Source organism: Mesitornis unicolor, unplaced genomic scaffold (genome assembly GCF_000695765.1).
Source record: "Mesitornis unicolor isolate BGI_N332 unplaced genomic scaffold, ASM69576v1 scaffold14365, whole genome shotgun sequence".
Taxonomy (NCBI): Eukaryota; Metazoa; Chordata; class Aves; order Mesitornithiformes; family Mesitornithidae; genus Mesitornis; species Mesitornis unicolor.
In genome coordinates this window covers 1185-18042 of record NW_010185056.1, presented here as the reverse complement: position 1 = coordinate 18042, position 16858 = coordinate 1185, and the positions used below count along the sequence as shown (strand labels likewise).

The 16858-nt window shown below is 43.9% G+C and overlaps 2 protein-coding genes across 2 annotated transcripts; both read left to right on the top strand.

Annotated features, from left to right (window-relative positions):
• Positions 1-3412: 3412 nt before the first annotated feature.
• On the top strand, positions 3413-10099 carry LOC104540815 (E3 ubiquitin-protein ligase RBBP6-like). Its single transcript, XM_010184708.1, has 8 exons — positions 3413-3578; positions 4317-4416; positions 4911-4974; positions 5150-5174; positions 6539-6629; positions 6752-6848; positions 9095-9229; positions 10064-10099. Exons 1-8 carry the CDS (start codon positions 3413-3415, stop codon positions 10097-10099), a joined length of 714 nt encoding a protein of 237 aa, XP_010183010.1.
• A 1935-nt stretch (positions 10100-12034) lies between these two features.
• On the top strand, positions 12035-16285 carry LOC104540814 (guanylin-like). The gene is made up of 3 exons (XM_010184707.1): positions 12035-12109; positions 15136-15325; positions 16218-16285. Exons 1-3 carry the CDS (start codon positions 12035-12037, stop codon positions 16283-16285), a joined length of 333 nt encoding a protein of 110 aa, XP_010183009.1.
• The last annotated feature ends 573 nt before the right edge of the window (positions 16286-16858 follow it).

The following is a 16858-nucleotide window of genomic DNA, read 5'->3' as shown; positions in this document are numbered from 1 at the left end:
CTTTCAAAGGGGTCTGGGCTCTTGCCCATGCCTCTCCTGTCAGCTTTAACTCTGGTGTCTAATGACAGTCCCTTGACAGCGGCCCCGGGGGCTCACCCCTTTCTCTCCCAACTGGCAATGATGTCAGCCTTGCCTTTTTTTCTGTACGCACCATTCATGCAAAGATGCCCAGAGATGTTTCCATTCTTCTACTCCACACACAAAGTGGGATTCCTGGAGAGCCACAGAAATGCAATGGCAGCAGGGTTCATCTGGGGCTTTGGGGAGGAAACACCCTCTCAGACAGCTGTCTTGGGCCTTTCTGGCAGCCACGTTCCACATCTAAACCAGACACAACTGAAAAGCTCCAATGGGCAAATGGATCAAAGAAGGAGCCACTTTTTAGCCCATGGAAGCCCAGCACTGACACTTGTAGGGCCTGCCAGGGAAAACAGCAACTGCGGATCAGGTGGGCATTATGCAAGGACATAAACGTACTTGTCCAGAAACAGCAATGGATACTCTCCATGACAGCAATGTCCTGATGGGGCTCCACTGAACCTATATCCTCTTAGATGGTGCAGGGATGTCTCTCCTTGTGTCTCTGGCTCAGTCCTGCAATTTGCTTGGTGAAGTTTCCTTGGAACAAAATCTTAAAAAAAAACCCCAACCTTGTTACTGCGGGAAGCAGGACAAAGAAGATCCTTGACCGATTGCCTGGAACTTCTCCGCTGTGATAAAACCCACTCTGGGTACCCCCATTTCCCAAGGGCTGGCAGCACATCATGGGTGGGTGCAAAGGCCTGAGCATGAGACTCCCATGAAGGCCTGGGGACAGCACAGGCACCTGGTCTGTCCCTACCAGAGCACACCTGCTCCAAAGCCTGGAGCTGTCTGCTGGAGAGGAGGCCGCTGTGCCTTCCCCTGGCCTGTGGACATGACACACCGACCTCCAGCTGCCAGGGCTGGGGCTGGGGACCCTGAGGGCGGCAGCAGGACCTGCTCTGACCCTGGCTGTGGGGCTGTCTCTGGGGCTGAGCACTTGGGCCCAGGGCTGGAGAACCGGGCCATGGCAAGGCCTGTGGGGCAGGTAGGCCTCCAGGTCCCTCCTTCAGGCCCATCAACAATGGCAGATACCTGATCCTGATCCTGCTGCTGCTGCTCCTCCTGGTCCTGCACCTTGCAGCACCTCTGGCCCTGGCCCTGGGCTCAGGGCAGCTTCAGGCATTTCTGAAGCTGAAGTGCAGCCGCCCCTGTGCTTCCGCAGATGCAGTTATTTGCAACCCGCTGTAGCTGTCAAAGTGATTTCTCCTCATGGCACGTGGACTGGACAGAAGACACAGTTTGCTTTCAGTCTCCAGCCTTCCCCACTCCTCCCCTCCCCAGCTCCATCCTCTTTCAAAGGTAATGATGATTTGACTTTCTGGACAGGTCACCCAGTAGGTAGACACAGGGTGTAAGTATTAGCTGGTCTATACTGACGTGCAGAAACAAACTCTATAACTGGTGTAAAGTTTTAAAGCAGGTATGTTTATTCGACACTGAGGTGCAAGGGGATCGTTCCCAAAGCTTGCACACCCCGACAGGCAGTGATGTGATATTTATCCAGGGTTTACAGACATATGCATTAAGTGGGTAGGGTTATTACGATTACTTCCAGGAGCTCATTATCATAAGTTCCCTCCTACTTGCCTGTGCGTAGTCTGGTCTCGGGGGTCCTCTGGTGGTCTTTGAGGAGGAAGGCCTGAAGTCTTCATCAGAGTGACTTTTCCCCTTTGGTCAGAACTGCTGTGCTGGTACAAGTCAGCAACTTGGGCAGACAATGCAGCCTCTTGTTTTCTGGGCCTCAGCTCCCTCATTGTGCTACGAGGAGTTACATCTTCGGGCCTCAGTTCCTTCATCTTGCTACAAGCAGTTACCCCTCCCTTAGCTAAAATAACTGTCCCTTTGTTTAGGTAAAGATATTACTCAACTAAAGATTGATAAGTTTGATCTAGTGAACCTTTTAATAAACTCCATTTTATTAAAGCCTCTAGAGATTATTAGTTAAGTCCCCGGCATCAATACCTCCACAGCTGTAGACTGAACTTTTCTACCTTTGAAGGCTAGATACATATGGGCTATGGATAGAGTTACTGTTTGCCAGTTATTTTTACTTTTGGGGTCCTGCGACAGTGATGGTAAGGTTGTCAGCCTGCAGCTCTGCAGTAGTTCAAACTGTAACAGAAAGTGTTTGGATGGTGGATGCTGTTCTTTGTGTTTAGTTTTCAATGATAATTCAATTGAGGTAGAATTATTTGGATGTCATTAGGTGATGGAGATGACCGTGCACGGGTCTTTTGTTCCTGGAGTGCATCCTGGCAGCCTTTGTCATCCAGAGCTTTCCCCTCTGTTGTCCAGATGAGTGATGGCCATGACGTGGAACGACTAATGTGAGTACTGGCTTCACCAGCAGGCTTGGATTTAGTGAATGCCTATGGACAAAGAGATGCAGCAGTTGCTCCATCCAAGAATTCTGATGTGCTGACACTCTGGAGTGAATTTGGAGGAGTTTCCTCCTCCTCCTTCTCCTCTCTGTTCTTCCTCCTCCTCTTGTTCTTCCTTTTCCTGTTCCTCCTCCTCTGGTTTTTCATCATTATTGTCCTCCTCCTCCTTTTTCTGTTTTTCTTTGTCTTGTTCTTCCTTTTCCTCCTCCTGTCCCTCCTCCTGTTTTCCTACTTCTCCTGGACCTCCTCCTGATCTGCTCTTCTCCCTTCTCCTTTTCTCCCTGTCTACTCCTGCTGGCCACACAATTTCTATACAAGCCAGGATGTCATCCCTCCAGCGTGTCAACCACACCACGTAGCTTGGCGTTGTCAGCAAACTTCCTGAGGGTTCACTCGATCCCACTGTCCGTGCCACCAAAAAAGATGTTAAACAGAACCACTGAGCAGAATTGGACCTCGTAATTCAAGGCAGGATTTCATGCGCTAGGGCTGTTGCAGCAGCAGTGATGACTGAGAAAGCAAGAAACATTGTCCTGGGGGACCTCCGAATGCTGAAGGGTCTTTCCTTGCTTTTTAGTGCTCCATGGCAGAGTTCAAGCCACTGTGGATGTGCCACAGCTGGGCAGTACATTGCTTTATGGTTTATGAACTTCAGTGGTCATTGGCTTCTTTGAGTGAACTTTCCGTAAATACAAGAAGATGCACTCCAGCATCTTAAGGCTGTCTTGGCCTGGCTGGTGACATGGGGGGACATGGGGTGGTGACATCCTGGGGGGGCCAGCAGGGACACCAGGCAGCCATAGCCCTCAGAACAGCCAGGAAGCAGATGTCGTAATGGACTGCACTGTGACGCTTGCGTTGGCAGCCTGGAAACCCCTTGGTGTACACTCAGGCACAGGCACCCGCAGAGAGAGGGTTGCTCCGTGAGTGCTCTTCTAGAGGGAAATATGTCGTGCGTCTTTTATAAATTCACTTCTGTGCTCAAATACAAGTCCATCACATTCAACGGCTTTGACATCTGCCTGAGAGACCTCAAATACAAGATCATGAAGAGCGAGAAGCTGAAGATGACCACCTGTGACCTGGAAGTGACCAATGCGCAGACCAAAGAAGGTGCTTGGGGGTGAAAATGTGGGAGGGTATCTTCTAATAACAAACTTGCCGGGTCTCTCAAGCAAGCTCAAAAGATCCCCAAAATTTCTCTGATCTGAATTCTAGCACCACCAGTTCTCTTTCCATTCAAATGTAAAGCACTGAGCTGCAGAGCAATGCAGTTGCTGATGGATTAAGCTCCAAAAAACTGGCAGAGATGGCAGGTGCTCTTCAGCGTGCTGTCATTCTTGAGCACCAGCAGCACGGGGGAACCGTTTCAGTGAACAGCTATGAAAGCAATGGCGCCCAGTTTTCATACTTTAGCTCAGTGCCTGTTGCGTTGCAGGGCAAGCTAGTCAGACTTGAGAATCTGGGTTATGGCGCTGAGACTTGGCTGTGGTTTGTTTCACTCCAAAGTCCTCTTGCTTTTGTATCCTGACATGAGCCAAAGCAACTTCAGCTGGGTGAGGAAAGAACCCCGTGCGTTAGCAGACTCTCCTTCAGTGACCTGTGAGACCATTTTGCTGTTGGCCATCCAAGTATTTCAGAAAAATTAAAAAGCTTTTGCCACTTGTGTTTGATTCTCAAACCTAAATATTTCTCGAAACAGATGTTAGTGTGTTGAGACGATAAAAGTGCCATGTTACCTATAAAAGTTCTCTTTCTCTAAAAAGATATTCTGAAGTGCTATGCAATTACATTTTAATATCTGTCCTTACGAATTGACTCAGGTTTTTTCCTGGTTTATCTTGTTTTCAGAATACATAGATGACAGCGCTCTTATTCCTAAGAACACCTCGGTCATAGTTCGCAGAGTCCCTGCTAGAGGAGGCAAAGCTACCGGCAAGACGTGTGCTACGTAAGTATCCCTAAAGCATTGTGTTTTCTGTGAGGAGTTTCAGTGTGTCCACTGTTTTGATGGGTATTAGTTTAGAGAGGCGTTCAGATTGTATCTTTCTTGTGAAAGCTGCTCTTCATCTTGATTGTAATGGGGTGGATTTTACTGTATCTCTCCCAAGGGAGACTTGACATTTTTTGACCTGCTGGGTCATGGGGTTCAAACTCCAGCAATGGTCACTTCTGAGATGGTTCTGTTGGGATTGCTCTTGGGGTTGATTGTTGTGAGACCCAAGCTGTGGCTGTTTCCTCTATGGGGAGAGATTCCTTCTTCTATGTGTTGGCTTTTCTTGCTTTTTTAGCACAGACAGATATGCGCTGTAGTTGAAATTTGGAATTTGTTCCCATCTCAGAAGAGTCTGATGCTCTGTGGTTGACTATTTCTGGCACTGGGGGAAGGTGGGCAGGATATGGCAGGTACTCTTACGCCTCAAGTCTGGGTTTTTTGCATACTAGCTACAGAGGAAAGGCCAAGGGTGTCCAGCTGGAGAACCAGGCCACCAAGAAGTTCCCTTCAGACGTGATTCTTAGTTGTTTCCTAAAGACAATGTCCGTTTCTCAGGCAAGAGAAGAAGAACGATATCCTCAAGTGTACAACCTGTTGTTCCAGTGCGATGAAGGAGTAGATAACCCGCTCCAAACTGGAAACTCTCTATGCAGTTTAGCGCATTACCACATGTTACCCATTATCTAAGCTGGTATCTGTGCTCCAGGTTTTAAATCTGTATTCCTAAGATTTACGGAGGACAGAGAATTGAGTGTATTGATTAAAATCACAGGTATTCAAATGCAGTCCTGACTACAGGATTATTACTGTCCCTTATTTCTTCACACAGTCCAGTTCCATATCGGCTACATTAGCACTGGTCACGTTTTCCAACCTTCTTCTTGATAGGCCTTTCCAGCACCATTAGTAGAACTTGTTAGCTTGTGGTTTTGCTGTGTCTTTCTAAAGTTGATGCTCAAGAAATAAAGGAGGCTGATGAGTTGCAGTGTGTCTTGAACAAAGAGTGATGTGGGTTTGGTTTTTCAGTTGCACTGAATGAACCAGGAGAGAACCGTTTATGTATACGAATAAATTTCCACATTCACTAGACTATCATGTTTTGTTGTTCAAGTTTTATAATCTGTTTTCATGGCTTTGTGTTGGGTACATGGGCTTCATTTTAAATTCTGATCACCCTTATTTCTTCTTCTAGAAGTCAAACTGAGCCAGTGAGTGGAAGAGCAAAAGGGGTATGTAAAAGCACAATCTCAGGCTTTCTTCCACATACTACACTTAATTCTAAACAATGTAGCCGTGTATTAATTTTACAAACATGAACTTAATAGAGTTTACAGTAAGGTGTAGTTTATGTTGTGAACACATTGCATTTGATTCAGCCTAGAAAAAACGGAGTGATGCGATCATTTGCACCATTCTAGGGAGAATATTGGTATTTTTGCCTAGTGATGCATTGTATTTCATACTGAATATACTAGGGTATTTCTTGAATGACTTTGTGTTGTACAGATAACGTACGATCGGTTTCAGATCACATATAGGTTCACGTTTGGCACGTTTGAGCATTGTGTCACGGTATGTCTGTTTTAGCACAAAAGGCTGGAGCCCGGTGTGCTTGTGGGTAAAATCCCTTTGATTTGTTTGTCAATCCTGCCTGCAGTACATTCTTGGATCTGGGTGTCTGCAGGGTTGGCTGCTGCTTTAATTTCCCAAAAGCTAAGCCTTTCTTTAGTATACCACCACTTTGAATTTACATTTCGAAAAGGGTCAGCATTCTTCTTCGGGCTTGACAACACTGACATCCTGCTGCTAAAACAGCAATAAGTAACCCAAAGAAATACCTGACTGATAATGGTCTAGGTCTTGACTGCTACTGCTAGGTCTTGATAACGACTGCTACGTTTGGTTCTACAACTTGAATATGTCTTGAATTTTTTGTGAACAGGCTGATGACTCTTCTGCACCCCTTTCTCTGGCCCAGCTTCTTCAGCTATATATGTATATTCCTGACGCTGCTGTCTTTGGCTGCGTGGGCTTCAATGTGTTTCTAATGTGTGTGTCAAATGTTGACCTGTTCAACAGACGGCCAATCTGGCTGAAGCCAGTGCTTCCGAGGAAGACAAAATCCAAGCTATGATGAACCAGTCTTACTGTGGATATGACCCAAGCAAGTAAGTGTTGGTCCTATCAAATCAGTTCTTTGAAGATTATGGACTAACTGTAGAGGTGGTGTTTGTTTGAACAAGAGACTTACACGCATACCTTTTTCCTTTTTTCCCCATAAAACCTGTAGTTACGTGAAGAAACCCTTGGGTACACCTCCACCATCACATACTTGCTACCGCTGTGGGGAACCTGGCCACTACAGAAAGAACTGTCCGACCAATGGGGTAAGACTGTGGGGGACTTCTGGTGTTCTTTACCTTGGCAGCGACATTAAAAATACATATGCAAATATGTGTAGAAATACATAGTGATCTTAAGAATTGTTTGTCTTGGGGTGAAGTATAGAGGTTGTCTGGCAAAGTTGCAGAGCCCTTTGAAATTCAAGAGAAATCTGGAATTGAAACCATAACATTTTATTTGTATGCCTGCATTTCTTTTCTTAACAGGACAAAAACTTTAAGCCTATTCCCAGAGTTAAGAAGAGCACAGGAATTCCAAGGAGCTTCATGGTGGAGGTGAAGGATCCCAGTACCAAGGGTGCCATGCTGACCAAGACTGGAAAATATGCAACACCAGCGATTGATGCGTAAATACAGAATTAATTGGCCTGACCAAAAGGGGAATGAGATAAAGCATGCATAAATGCCTGAGTGGCAATGGAACCAGGTTGGCCAGCATCTGTAATTAAAGGGGAGCAAACATTGTCCTTGTATATTAACCTTAAAATTTGAGATATTTTCTACTACAACAAGAGGGTGGTGCTGCTGCTCATGCCTCTGGAAGCTGGTCAGACTTGTGGGATGCCAAGAATCTGTATTTCTGATGTTGTAGCTCTAGAAACGTAGTTTAAACCAAGAGCCTATGTTTTAGAAGGCTGATGTGGAGTGAGAAGGATTCCCTCTCTTCTCTTCCTTTGATAAAATCCAAAGCTTGGAAAATCTTTCCTTTACTCATCTCTAACTTTGTTTTCCCTCCTCCCTATGACCCCTCCAGGGAAGCCTATGCAAGAAGGAGGAGCGTCCCTTTACACCAGAGCAGCCATCCTCCACTTCTCCCTCAGAGGAGCCTCTTCCAGAGGAGCTGTTATGTCCCATTTGTAAAGATCTGATGACTGATGGAACTGTTATTCCCTGCTGTGGAAACAGTTACTGTGACGGATGTGAGTGTCACTGATGCATTTGATAATTCAAAAAATCACAGCTGATCTGCTGAAAGCAGAAATAGGAGATAACAAAATTACTTTCTTACCAGTTCTATTTCCTACTTATGTGTACCTTCAGTAGGAAAGCGCTTTTCTCATAGAAAAGAAACAAAAAATAAAGGCAGAAGGCTTTTCTTCCTTCTTACGCATCTAGTCAAATTGTCTTCATATGTGGAAGGGTGAGCTTGAGAAAGTGCCTGACCGTGCAGGTGATTGCAGTATCAGATACTGAATGCATTTAGTTTGTCCACAGCCCTTTCTCTCATACCAAATGACATGGCCAGCTCTGGTGACTCCCTGTGGTCTGCAACACCAACTACTAACTACTAACAGGCAGTTAAGCATTTAATCCACATTATTCCCTAGGGGAGGGTTGGTTAAACTCTTCAGAACTCAAACCTAAGAATGGTTCTTTGAGATGTATTTTGTTCATTCGCCTTGAGCTTGGTGACTTCTCACTGGACTGGACAGCGGGAAAAAGACCAGTCGAAACATGAAGACTGACCCTACTCACATCTGGAAGTGCTGCTCTAGCAAAATGCAAACACTGTATAGTGATTTGCTGCACACGAGAAATTTTTACACTATTGAGCATTTCTACCTTCATGCTCTCACTTCTAGACCATATGCACCCATTAATTGCATCTGTGTTTTTGGAATGGATTAGAGTCCAGAAAAACTTCCGGACTTTGGCTAAAAACTATTTTGATGATTCTAATTGTTCACAGGTATTAGAACAGCACTACTGGAATCTGAGCACCACACATGCCCAACATGCCATCAGGGCAATGTTTCTCCCGATTCCTTAGTTGCCAACAAGTTCCTACGCAAGGTAACATGATGACTTCTACTTCCCCTGTTTGTAAGGGAGTCTATCTGTAAGAACCTGAAAGGGAAGAAAATACTAATTTACATCTCCTTAAGACAGGCGAAATTGAATAAAGCATCATTGACTTTTCAAAGAAAGACATTCTCTTACAAATCTCTGGAGACAATCGGGCATATTCAGGTCACACTTTAGTTTAACATGATTGCCTCACTTTCAGATTCGATGCTAACACTGAAGTACTTTAAAACACAGATACTCTGAGTTACCAGTCATTAGTAGCAGTGTTTGATGTGATGTGTTCATACATCTGTTATGTTGATTTATTTTAAGGGCGATAGCATTTACAGGACTACACAAATACTTTTCCTCTGCGGAGGCTTTTGTTCATCTATCTAGTGGAGTTTTGTGTGACTTTTTTGGACATGTTGTTCTGCCTCTAGGCTGTGGAGAAGTTCAAGAATGGGACTGACTACAGAAAAAGGCTGCGTGAGGAGACTGAGCGGGAGCGGGCGCTAATGCCACCGCTTCCACCACCACCACCACCACTCATGGCTGTTCCACCTCCTGTTTCTCAGGTGAGTGCCTCTGCACTTTCTAAATCTTCCTCTCTGGCAGTCAGCAGTTTGTTGGAAGAGAAGGTAAATTTGTTTTCAGCAGTCATTCTTGTCTTGGATTAGAGCTCATTTTCCAACTCTTTGCATTTATTCACAAGGGCTATCAGGTTCCTCTACAAAGACGGTCAGCATTACCAAGTCTTCTGGGCTCCTGGAGGCAATCAATACCCACACCTGGTAAGAACCTACAGCTTTAGAATTTCTTGTAAACATTATCTGCATGTGAACTGAATGGCATTTTTCTCTTTTTTCCTCTCCCCACTCCAAAAGGTCATCCAATGAGAGCCAATACCATTTGGGCAGCTTGTGACAGACCAGGCTGGGAGCTGTGAGTGTTCTACAGAAATTCAATAGATGGCTACTTGTAACCTGTTCCATGAGGCCGTAGCGCATAACGTGTATATGCAACAGCTGATTTATAGTGAAATACGTATGCACAGAGAGCTGTGGAGAATATGACCAATTAGTTTTGCTCAAATAGGATGTTCACCCTTTGTATTAGCATGCAGTAGATGTTTTGTGGTATTGGTTATGTTTTGTTTCTTGGTGTCTTTTTGTAATAAAGGTCAACCTTATTTTAACAGGGAAAAGAAGTCGTCCAAACGTCATGTTACACATGATTCTGCTCCTGGAATGGAACCTCCTGAGAAAAAAGTGAAGAAGCATTAGGCAGTCTCTTCTGGTTTCAGTTGTAATAGTAAGAGTTGGGTTCCTGTTTAACAGTTAGTTTCAAAGTAATAAAGTTGGTTTTCTTCCACGTAGCTGGTTTAGTGATTAGCTGTGTTTTTGATTTAGGTTGACAATCATGTTGATAACACTCTGATGTTTTAGTTGTTGCTAAGCAGTGTTTCTACTAAGTCAAGGGCTTTTCAGCTTCTCATGCTGCCCTGCAAGCAGAGGCTGGGAGTGCTCAAGAAGCTGGGAGGGGACGCAGCAAGGACAGCTGACCTCAGTGAGCCAAGAGAATACTCAGGATACCTTCAATGCAACTGCACAACACAGCATCTCTCACCATTGCCATGGACAAGTTACTGGAATCCTCACATCCATGTCCTGTCAACTCCCAAATGGCCCCACTCATGTAAGGCAGCCATAATTCTCTTTGGAAGTTTTTAAAAGAAGCTGGAGGAGAAAGTGGATACCTCTTGACTGTCAGAAAATCAGTTGGATCAGAAGCACTGGGATTTTCCCCTATGGCATTCCATCAGCATGTCAAGCACGATACTGAAGGAAAGCAGTAGTCCCTGCTCCAACAGGTGTCCTGAACCAGCCCTTTTGGGAGCCAAGCATGTAAGGGGAGGTGGGCTTTCAACTGCCTCTCGTGACACCTCTGCAAAGCTTCTAGGAGTAGGTTGTTGCTATAGCCTCTGCTGTTACACCCTTGACCAATGTCAGAGCAATGAAGGGCAGAAGGGTGAGTTGTTGTGGAGTTGCAAGTGATGCTGGCTGTTGGCCGTGGCAGCACAGAAAGTGTAAGAGCAGAGAAAGCAAGCTCATTTTGTGGTGATAAAGATGCTTCTAGGGATTCAAATTTGGTGGGTGAGGAGTAGACCGGACAGGTGGAGAGGAGAGAAGCAAAGTCTATCACGAAGCGGTTAGCTTAGCGGTCAGCTAAGGGGTAGCTTCAGCTTGACTGAACTTTTGGGGAATATATTGAAGCCGTCCGATCCCTCCCTGCAAGCCTTCTGACCGGGAATTCCAGGCTGCTTTACTTTCTGCAATTTGAGACCAAGCAGCACGGTGGTTTTCACTGAAATAGTTGCAATAGATTGTAATACAGTAAGTACTAATAAGATTCTTTGCTGTCAGAAAACATTGCTGAGACTTGAGGCAGTTGCTTAGTGGCTGACTGCTGCCCTCCTCTGTTCTGCTGGTGTCAGTAAGATTGTTTTGCATGGCATCTGCTGTTAGTCCAAAGCCCTAAGAAGACAGAAATCTTTGACAGATTAAAAGACCTGAGCTTGATGGGCAGAACTAAGCTGGGTGAGGCATGGTGATGCTTCTTCATCTGTGCGACATGATCATATTTTTGTGTAAGACTGAAAGTCACAGAGAAGGAGATTTGAGTCGTGGCAGCCTTTGTCCTTAACGACAACCTCTGTGCCTTTTCATTTGTTCATTTTAATTAGGTGCTGCAAAAAGCAGCAGCAAGATGACATTTTCTATGTGGTCATCTGCAGACACAGCCTGTGTTCATCTGCCTCGCTTCATTGCTACTGTCTTAGTACCTGGAATCCCCAGAAGAGGGGACTGACTGGCCTGCAATCAGTGCAAGAGATCAATTTCTTTTTTTTCTATCTCCTTCCAAATCTCTTTCTCTCTCACAGCTTGCAGAAGTGGCCAGAATCCTGACCACGCTCCCCATACAGATACCGAGTTTCAGATGTTGTCATAGATCAGTCTCTACCATTTATTTATTGTAGGCTGGAATATTTTGCCTGTCTGTGTCATAGACAGTTCCTCAGAGTGGGAGAGACTCATAAACCCCAGGATCTGCCTGGGTGTGACTGGCCTACTCTGCTAATGAGTAGATAACTCTGGGTTTATTATGTGTCAATAAAGAACTTAAATTAATGGATTACCAAGCAAATGCTGTTTGAAGTCTTTATAAAGCTCCAGCTTTGCACTGGGAGCATAGAGCTCTGACTGCTTAAGCCATCTGAGTGCTAAGAGAGAAAGTCTGAGAGATACGAAAGAGAGAGAAAGACTAAAGCCAGGGAAAAGAAAATATATTCAGGTTAGGAAAGGCTATACTTTGCAGGCACTATGAAGGTCTTTCTTTCATTTACAGTCCTTGAAGTCCTTTTTCTGGTGCACATTTCCCTGGCAGTCTACGTTCAGGTGAGTTGTCTCCTTTTTAAGTTATTGTTATTACAATTTCAACAAAGTACTGCTATTACATGAAGTGACATGGCTGCAACAGATATCTGGAACTAAACTAATAGCCCTGAACTTTTGCTTTGCTCTGGCTTGATATCCGACTACACTCTCTATAGTTCAGCTTTTCTTTCTGTAAAACGCTTCAGCCATTACTAACATGCTGCTGCAGTTGTACTTCACGAGTCGCATCACTGCTCTGAAATCTTGTGCTGGCTGAGGCATTGCATTTCCAGAGGGTTTTTTTGCACATAACCCTATGTGTTGGTAAGCTGCAAGAACTGGAAACACCTCTAACTTTATTGCGTGATGTAAACAAGATAAAAAGACAAAAGATAAATTGTCTTGTCTCGCCTGCTTTTAGGGAGGAAGTTCTTTAGGAAAATTATCTGCAAGCTTATGTGATGGAGCCTACACACATATCACATATAAAAAAAAGGTGAAAGAAATGCTTAGCTGGATCCAATGAAATATTAATAAGACAAACTCTTAGAGGAGGCTATATCAAATTCTTCAAAGTACACAGCACTTGTGACTGATATTCCATGCAAACTGGAAGCAGTTTAGAAGGTATTTCAGCGCTTTTGTCTGTACTTGGGAGTGCATCGGATCTGCCTGCACTCGTCTTTAAAAGTGGCAGTTTGGAAGATTTTGATTTGACTGCAATGTAAATAACTTCCTCAGAGTACCAAGAGAAACAGTATTTCTTAAGCAATTATCGACTCTCTTTATATGTGCACAGTAGGTTTCCAGGGATAAGATACCATCTTTGTGCCTTGAAATATCCCCTTTTTCTCTTTCAGATGTTAGAGATATCCAGAGATAGTAGGTTTAAGCTATTCCTTTCTTCCAAACCATTCTATAGCATTCAGTCTCCAATGGAGAGTATAAGTGTAGAATGCATAGGTTTAGAGTTTTAGCTCCTCTGTGTAGTTTGAATTTTTCTCACATTAATCACAAAACCTGGATTTTCCCCAATATATGTGCAGCATACTCTGCATGTGTGGCACTCCTTTCACTTGGACTGCTTCATGTTCCAGAGGTCTGACTGGTTACTCAGTGCACAGATTTGGCTTACGCTCTTGTTTTCTGAAATTCTTCCCAAGACTTCCTTTTCCTCTCCTGTAATATGTCAGAGGTTGTTCATTTAACAAAATGTTTTGCAAAGCAGAAGTGTAGTTCATTTGAGTTCCTATCATGTTTCTGAAGAGCAACTGTCACTAGCTCAACACCATCACAGATCTCGAATGAATATGATGGAAGTTGGAGGCAGACGGAATGTCTCCTTCTCTGGAGACATTCAAAACCCGCCTGGACGCCTTCCTGTGTAACCTCATCTGGGTGTTCCTGCTCCGGCAGGGGGGTTGGACTGGATGAGCTTTTGAGGTCCCTTCCAATCCCTAATGTTCTGTGATTCTGTGATTCTGTGATTCTGTGATGGAAGTTGGAGGCAGATGGTTTAGTGGGTGTGGAGTAAAAACAGGAAAAGTACAGAGATGGATTGTTCTGGCCTACACTATTTTTGTGATAAAACCTCTCAGTTCAGCAATACAGTATCCACTTTCACCCGCTTTTTCAAGGAAGATGCTGCTCAGATTGAGCTCTCTCTAATACATCTTTCTTACCTGAGAGAGTGGAGATTTTGTTTCTTTTTTGTTGTTGTCGCTCCTTTGTTTTTTGTCACCAGGACATACACGTCTCAGGGTTCATTCCTGACTTCTGGTTTTTTTCTGTAACTGTACCTATGGAAATACGTCCTTTTTAGTTCTCGGTTTAATGCTTTTGAGGTCTGTGACCAATAGCTGAATCTAGGACTACATTTATACAGGAAAAGTTCATTTTTCATGGGCAACCATGGCCGATAAATTAATTTGAGTAAAATCATAAAATAATTGCAAGTAGAAGAGTTTGACTTTATTAAGTAAATGATTTACTTACATGTTCAGAGTTTTTTTGGACACTTTAATACCAAAATTCTGTGATTCTGTGGGAAAAAAAAAACAACCAAAACCCCAAAAAACCCCAAACAAAACAACAAATGAACAAACCAAAACCAACTACCCTCCCCTTCATCTCACACATTGGGCTCATGAAATGATGAAACAAGTGGCAATATTTGGTTTCATGCTGTACCAGAGTCACTTCACTTTATTTTCTTGAATGTGTAGGTCTTACTCGATCGTCCTACTGAGTACATGTTGGCCATTAAGCAAGGTTAAAACACATGCTAAATGTTAAATGGAAAATGCTTTTTTCTCTTCTAGGCCAAAGTCAGATTATCTGGAAACATACACAGACATTATGCTCCTAGCTTAACAGTGTCAACACCTGCAATTTAAGTTTATGACCTCAACAGTGAGTTTCACTTGAAACTGAGGAAATGACTGCTAACAGATGCACAGGGCCTAGCAATTTAAAACATGGAGTAATATTTCCCATAATACTGTCCTGGCCTCCTGAAGCTTTTGGTGTGAGCTTTGAGTCAGAATTGTCATATTTATGCTGCCAATAACTTGTATTCTGCTAATTGTGTGGACAAGTTTTAAATTAATGGGGAGTTGTCACAGTAACTTGAGATAAGGGACTTCAGATCTTAACAATGTGTAATGTGAAGGAATAGCCCCTTTTGCTTGGTTAGAGTCTACCACATGGCTCCAACAGCTGAAGTTCTCTACTGGTACATTAGAAGAAAGAGTGAACAAAATAAATTCCATTTCCTCCCATTAAACTCACGATTTTGTAAATCCCTATCACATATTGCCTCTTCTAGGCTTAAGACTGCCAGCCTGTATCTTTTGACCCCAGATTTCATGGGTGTCTCTCCTGGGAGTGAGAAATGCACTAATTCTGCACCTATGTTGTCTAGGGTTTGTTTCAACACTGTCTTTTCCTTGTAGTACAGCTTTTGGGAGCGCTCATGATTGAAATGGAATGGGTTTGCCTAAAGACTGACTTCCTGATGCCTTCTTTTTCTGGTTCTGTTTACATAGGATGGAGACTTGAAATTCTCCCTTGAGTCCGTGAAGAAGCTAAAGGAGCTTATGGATGAGAACAGACAAAGTAACCCTCGCATGGTGGTTTCAATGGCTAACTATTCTCCATGTGATGAAAAAGATCTCCCCGAGGAGTTACAATCCGTGTGCGAAAAAGAAGATGCATCCGTGATTTTTGAAAGGCTGAGTATGTAGCTCATGTTGCATAGTTGGCATTTTTGTCACACTTTTAAACCTTAAACATTCACATAGCAGCAGCAAAGACATGTAATTGCTGTTCTGTGGCTTCTAAAGCAGCTCAGAGAGTCCATGCTGCCTTTCTACAACCCCTCCTACAATGGTTGGACTACACCAGCTGTGAGTCCCCTACAAGAAAATTCCTGCTGCGCTGAGCTCAGCTGTAGCCTGTACAGATCAGGCAACTGTAACCATGAAACAGCTTCCTCCAAGTAGTGGCACACTAACTTACATGCTTTAAAGTGAGAGAGCCCACAATCTCCTCTGGCTCACAGGAAAAGCAGGGTTGTATCAGTCAGTAAGACTGCTTGCTTGCTAACTACAAGTTGTAAGCAGGTGTAGTCGCTTTCTCTAATCATTGTAGAAGAAGGTGTTTTTCCAGGTAGCCTAAAAGGGGTGTGAGATGTAAATGATGAGAATCACTCTTTGCATGATGTGTCACCAAGACACAGATAGCAATTCTTGAACTGGCTGCTGCAGTGTCTGCTTTTTTATTTTATTATGAGACATATGTCAAATACAATAGACACTTTGGGAAGAAATGCTAGCATTGTAACGAAAGCTGTGATTCTACAAGCCACATCCCCACCATCTTCCCACAAGATGTCCTGTTGTTCTCTTGCCTCCACATGTTCCCATTGTTTCCCCAATGAATTCAGGTTTGATTTCATTCTTTAAGCCAGATTTTTGCAAGAACTAATTTTAATTATGCCGTTAATAACTTCAAGGAACATTAAAACTCATAAAACAGTAATGGAGTCTCCAAATCACTTGATATGTGGCTCTGATCTCCAAGAAATATCTTGCCGTCTCATTGAAACCCTCTCTTTTCTCTCGAACAGACTTGGCTGTCCAAGACGCTGATTTGTGCGAAATCTGTGCCAATGCTGCCTGCGCTGGTTGCTTTTGAATAAGGACGAAAGAATCTGAAGAAGATACGTCAAGCTAGGAAGTTAATGCATTCATATTGCGAGATCACATACTGTCACAAATCAATGTTTGGGCTCCATCTCCGCTACAGACGGGAGCTGCTTGCTCATGTAGACATCCCAGGGGCAGTCCTGAAGTAGTTGGATCAGGTGCCACCAGCCGTGCAGTTCTGGCGCAACGTGACTGCAAACCTCGTCTGAGAGGTTTCAGTTCTGCACGAGTTGTGTCACACTGGGACAAAAATGTCTTGGGCACAGTTTCATCTTTCAGTTGCTGTTTTGTCTGGATTGGAACACGATGGGTGAAACTGAGCAGTCTCCTGCAGCCTTTTTAATATTGCAATCTGCCTGTGATTTGGCCTCCCCTACACATCACAACAGTAGCATTAGGTTAGCATCTTTTCCAGCCCATACTTTCCAGGGTGTTGGATAACTAAATCTCTACCTGTAGGTCTGCATCTCATGTAACAGAACAGTTAGCAAGTAACCTGGGGACAATTTACTGGTGTTTAGCAACACTTTCATAGCCAGAAAATTCTCAAGTCTGTTACTTC

Bases quoted from the DNA above. Each gene is read 5' to 3' on its own strand.
- LOC104540814 (XM_010184707.1), top strand. From the start codon at position 12,035: ATGAAGGTCTTTCTTTCATTTACAGTCCTTGAAGTCCTTTTTCTGGTG. The intron at 12,110-15,135 runs GTGAGTTGTCTC...CTGTTTACATAG, and splicing joins CCCTGGCAGTCTACGTTCAG to GATGGAGACTTGAAATTCTC. The intron at 15,326-16,217 runs GTATGTAGCTCA...TCTCTCGAACAG, and splicing joins CGTGATTTTTGAAAGGCTGA to ACTTGGCTGTCCAAGACGCT.
- LOC104540815 (XM_010184708.1), top strand. From the start codon at position 3,413: ATGTCGTGCGTCTTTTATAAATTCACTTCTGTGCTCAAATACAAGTCC. The intron at 4,417-4,910 runs GTAAGTATCCCT...TTTGCATACTAG, and splicing joins ACCGGCAAGACGTGTGCTAC to CTACAGAGGAAAGGCCAAGG. The intron at 4,975-5,149 runs GTGATTCTTAGT...CCATTATCTAAG, and splicing joins CCAAGAAGTTCCCTTCAGAC to CTGGTATCTGTGCTCCAGGT.